The sequence below is a fragment of the Pteropus vampyrus genome, unplaced genomic scaffold, assembly GCF_000151845.1.
Source record: "Pteropus vampyrus isolate Shadow unplaced genomic scaffold, Pvam_2.0 Scaffold69, whole genome shotgun sequence".
NCBI lineage: Eukaryota > Metazoa > Chordata > Mammalia > Chiroptera > Pteropodidae > Pteropus > Pteropus vampyrus.
In genome coordinates, this window is record NW_011888850.1 from 1,134,429 (window position 1) to 1,139,223 (window position 4,795).

Genomic DNA, 4,795 nt, shown 5'->3' on the forward strand with positions numbered 1-4,795 from the left:
CAGTAAAATGTTCCTGTTGCCCCATTTTCTGCACATTCTGTAACAAGAAATGATTTGATTTGATAAAATTCATGTGGTAGGCAATCTCGTTTTGACATTTAATGCCTGCTTTCTGTAACACGAAATAAACGTGTCGTATGTTTTTTGCAACTGGCCCTGAGACAACTCATAAACACTTGGAGAGCAGTTACCAAAAATTATGCGCGTTGTTTCCAAAGTTACATAGGATTGCACAGATATCCTAAATGTGCTTTTGGGTAAATTTCTCAACTATTAGAGGCCTGTGCAGCTGTTTCAATCACTTTCTGGAACAACATATGTTATTATCCACATATGTAATCCACAATTTCAAGTAATTGAAGAGATACCACCCCCATCTTTTTCTCCTCTCGGGGAAAGGATACATACAAGCATTAGCTAGCACTGGGAGGAGATGGTTGTCTAAATTACAGGGGAAAAAGCCTAATTGTGACATTTCGACATGGGCTGGGTGAGCGAATCAATAAAGGAACGGAAACAAGTTGGTAATCGATGATGTTGGAGACAAATTTCATTTGGTGAAGGATATTAAAATAGCGTCCATGGGAAAGGAAGTTAACTGGAAACTTATTTAACTAGAAATGTGGAATCACAACATTGAAACAGTGTGCATCTGAAATGCGAATAAACAGATGCTAAGAGAGAGTGAGTCAGAAGCACATGAGTTGTAAGAAGTTGAACTCAAGAGACCAGGCAGTGCTGCTTAATACCATCACATGATCAGCCCCGAGGCCCCTATTTAATTAAAATAAGGAGGGAGGCGCAGCAGAGACCAGAAGAGCACTACTGTCCTTCGTGGTTGGGGCCAGAGGAGTTAGTTACAAGTTAAACCTCGATCGCTGGGTCTGTGAGAAGTCAGCATGGAATGTCTCTACTCTTTCCTGGGATTTCTGCTTTTGGCTACAAGATTGCCACTTGATGCCACCAAACGTGAGTAACTCACTTTCTGTGTTTAACCCACTCTGGCTCCTGGCTGAAGAGGTGTGTTGTCCAAAGTAACGTCTGAGCTAGAAACTGGACTTTGTGACGCTCGCTCCTCAGGAAGCTTTCCTGCTCACTCATTTCTTCTTCTGGAAACTGTTGGGAATGTTCGAACTACAGCCAAATGCTTCCAGCTCCACTCTTTGCTTCAGGCTCTTGGAAAGTAATAACTGCAGCCTGCATCTCTCTTATGGCGCTTTTTTCCATTGCAATTGCCACCTTCTGTCTTGCCAGACAGTGGGAGGGTGGGGGTGTGAGGGGAGCAGTTTCTGGCCTGAGAACAAAGCATTGCTACCCACAAAGTTTGTCTGGTTTCTGTCCAATAGGGTAGAGAACTCAGATAAAATGGGGCCCCAAATCTGGAGACAAGCTAACAATCGCAACCCAGAAGCTGTTGCTAATACTGATATTTCTTCCCAGACCTGCAGGAACTTGCTGCTGCTATAGTGAGATTTCTGAGAGAAGAGCTGAAGCCCTGGGGGTCTCCATTCTACTTATGCACTAGAGGTTGGGGACTTTTTAACAATGCTGGTGCCCAAATCAGTAGAATCAGAATTTTTGGAGATAGAGTGGGCGCATCCTTGTTTAAAAAGCTCCTCTTGTGATTAAATGCAAAGCCAGAATTTTTTCTTTTTCTTTTTTTTTTTAATATTTTTTTTCCATAGTTTGTTCACAGCAGCAGCATCACAAACACGAGGAGTGCACTGTGCTGCTTGCTTTAGGACAGCTCCAACATCTCTAGGGGATAGGTATTTTTCTGTTCCTATACCTTTACAGAACCACGTCCATACAAAGACAGAATTTTGAGCCACTGGGCTGTGTGTGGCCCACTTGTCCAGTCCAGGGGGTGGGCAGCGATAGCGGCCCCACCTTCCAGACAAGAGTTAGTGTGCAGTGAGAAAGGAAGTGAATTGTACATCACACCGAAGGGCCACTCCGCCTCACTCCAAAAGACTAGTGACAGTCACTGGATGAAAAGTCCAGGGGTCCTGATTCTGCCCGGCAACTGGGGAAGGGAGGCGCTGAGCAGGGACTAGCATCTACCTCGTGCCCACCATGTGTAGCCTTTATGCTGGCTGCCTCCCTTAACGTCACTCAAGTAATCCCCTACAACACCTTTGTGGAACTGATGGTCTTTCCCGTATTCAACAGTAAGGAAACCGAAGCCCAGGTGTTGTTTTTCACCTGCTCCGCCCAGCTCTGGGAGAGAGGGGTCTTGGAGGCACGACGGGAGGGGCCTGTGCACGCATCATTTCACTTGCTCTCCTAGTTCTCATGGGAGAGGACTGGCCTATAATTAGTGTGTCCTGGCAGAGCGCGATCTGGGCGGGACCGCTGGTAGTCCCGCAGGGTGAGGGCGGGTCTTCGCGGAGCTGGGAGGCCCGGGTGGGGGTGGGGTGTGTAAAGGGGGTGCTAAGGGCCGCGGGCCCACCCCTATTCCCCACCCCCGCGGGGGGAGGCAAGGGGCGTGGCAAGGGGTGGCGCTCAGCATTTGCGGGGAAGTGGAGGGGAGCGGCCAGAGGCGCTGCCAGTTCTGCTGCAAGCAGCTGAGGCCGGAGGCTCGGGCACTGCAGGTCCCTGGAGACCCTGCCCGGCCATCTCCTGAGACTGGGCCCAAGAAAAGGCCTGGTGGCTTTGACAAGGGAGTCCAGACGCAAGGACTGCGGCGGGGTGCCGGGCGGAGCGGCGCTGGCCTGTGTTTGGCTCACGTGGCTTGGGGACCACCTGGGGAGGCTGGCACTGTGATGATCTCGTTTCCCAGACCAGGAACCAGGCCCCAGAGAGGGCAAGTAACTCGCCCCAGGCCACACAGCGGCTAAGAGGAAGAAGGCGGCTTCCGTGCAGGCTGCCGTCCTTCCTGCAGCGGACAGACTTGGGTTCTCTGCCTGCGGTGAGACAGGGCTGCAAACTTAGCTTCATTGAGCTTTCATTTCTTCTTTTGCAAAACCGAGAAATGGGATTCTTGTGAGATCAGCTAACCAAAAATGCTTGGAGTGGGAGCATACATGGTAGCAATTGTCTTACCTCAATGAGCCTCTCAGACAGACTACCCCAGAGTGTGCTGTCCGGGGAGATGGAGGGACAGCCTAATCGCAGCCTTCTTCCCACTAGCTCGTCTTTGCTCAGTAAAACAGATGAGCCTGAGGTCGAATCACGCTGTCAGTTTGAGAGGAGTCCCAGTCTATTAGGCAATGCAAACAAAACCTGGACTTTCCTGGTTTCACCTTGCCCTAGACTAGAGATTCTGGCCAGAAAAAGGAAGGATGGATGGGATTTAGAAGTGTCTCAAACACTCAGGGATTCACGGTCCCGATAGAAAGGAGGAAGGGGAGGTGTGGACAGAGAGTTGAGCAGCTGGCACCCACCTCTCTGCCGATGGCCAGAGCAGGGAGGCTAACCTGCCGAGGGAAAACCACAGCAGTGCTGGGAGTGACTCAGTTTACCTTCACATCTTCCCCCAACACATACCCCCCCCCCATTTTTTTTCCTTTTAAAGTCTGCTTACCATTGTGTTTGATGTATTTCTTTATTAATTCAACTTTGTTAGTTTGAGGGCGTTATAGAGTCACATGTAGTTTTCAGAAATATGGCAGAGATCCCCCTGCACCATTGGCCCGGTTTCCCTCAATGGTAACATCTTACGAAACTATTGTACAAGGTCACAGCCAGGGGTCTGGCACTGACACAGTCAAAGCACACAATAGTTCCATCACCGCAAGCATCCTTCATGCCTTTTACAGCCAAACCCGCACCCCTTTCCCACCCTACCCCTCCTCCAGCCCCTGGCAACCACTAATTCATTCTCTATTTTTGTAATTTTGTCGCTTCCAGAATGTTATATAAAGAATGTTATATACATGGAATCACCACAGGATGCAATCTTTGGAGATTGGCTTTTTTTAGTCAACCTGCTTGATGGACATTGCATGTGTCAGCAGTCTGTTCTTTTTTATCACCGAGTAGTACTCCGTAGTACGGAGGTACCGCTGTTGAAGCCTTCACCTGCCGAAGGAAATCTGGGTTGTTCCAGTTGGGCTATTATGAACAAAGCTGCCAGGAACAATCAGGGACAGGTTTTTGTGTGAACATGAGTTTCCGTTTCTGTGGGACAAATGCACAAGAGTGCAACTGCTTGCTTGCATGGTAATTATATGTTTAGTTTTACAAGAAACCGCCACACTCTTTTCCGAAGTGGCTGTACCATTTTACATTCCCACCAGCAATGAGTGAGGGATTGTTCCTTCACATCCTCACCTACATTTGATGTGTCACTATTTTTTTATTTTGGTCACCCTGATAGGTGTATAGTGATATTTCACTGGTTTTGATGAGCATTTTTCTACTGGTTAATGATGCTGAACATCTTTTCATGTGTTCCTTTGCCATCTGTACATCCTCTTCAGTGAAATGTCTGTTCAGGTCTTTTACGCATTTTTTAATTGGACCGTTTGTTTTTCAACAGAGTTTTGAACATTTAAAAATATATTTTAGATATTCTTTATCTGAAGTACAGCTGGTAAATATTTTCTCCCAGTTTGTAACTTGCCTTTTTATCTTCTTCGCGTGGTATTTTACAGAGCAAAGTTTTTCATTCTGGTGAGGTTTAATGAATCGTTTTTTTTCTTTTATAGATCATGTCTTTGGTGTCAAGTCTAAAATTCTTGGCTAGCCTAGTCTAGCCTGAATATCACTCCTATGTTTTTTGCTTTTTAGTAGCCATTTGTTGAAAACCATTTAGTAACCATTTGTTGAAAAGCCTAGCTTTCCTCCATCA

General features: G+C 47.2%; 1 protein-coding gene across 1 annotated transcript in view; it reads left to right on the forward strand.

Annotated features, from left to right (window-relative positions):
* Positions 1-819: 819 nt before the first annotated feature.
* Positions 820-4,795, forward strand: part of GPNMB (glycoprotein nmb) — a 24,078-nt gene continuing 20,102 nt past the window's right edge. Inside the window, exon 1 of the mRNA XM_011361661.2 lies at positions 820-969. Coding sequence (XP_011359963.1) covers positions 900-969 — 70 coding nt within the window. The 5' untranslated portion in view covers positions 820-899. The remainder of the gene's footprint in view (positions 970-4,795) is intronic.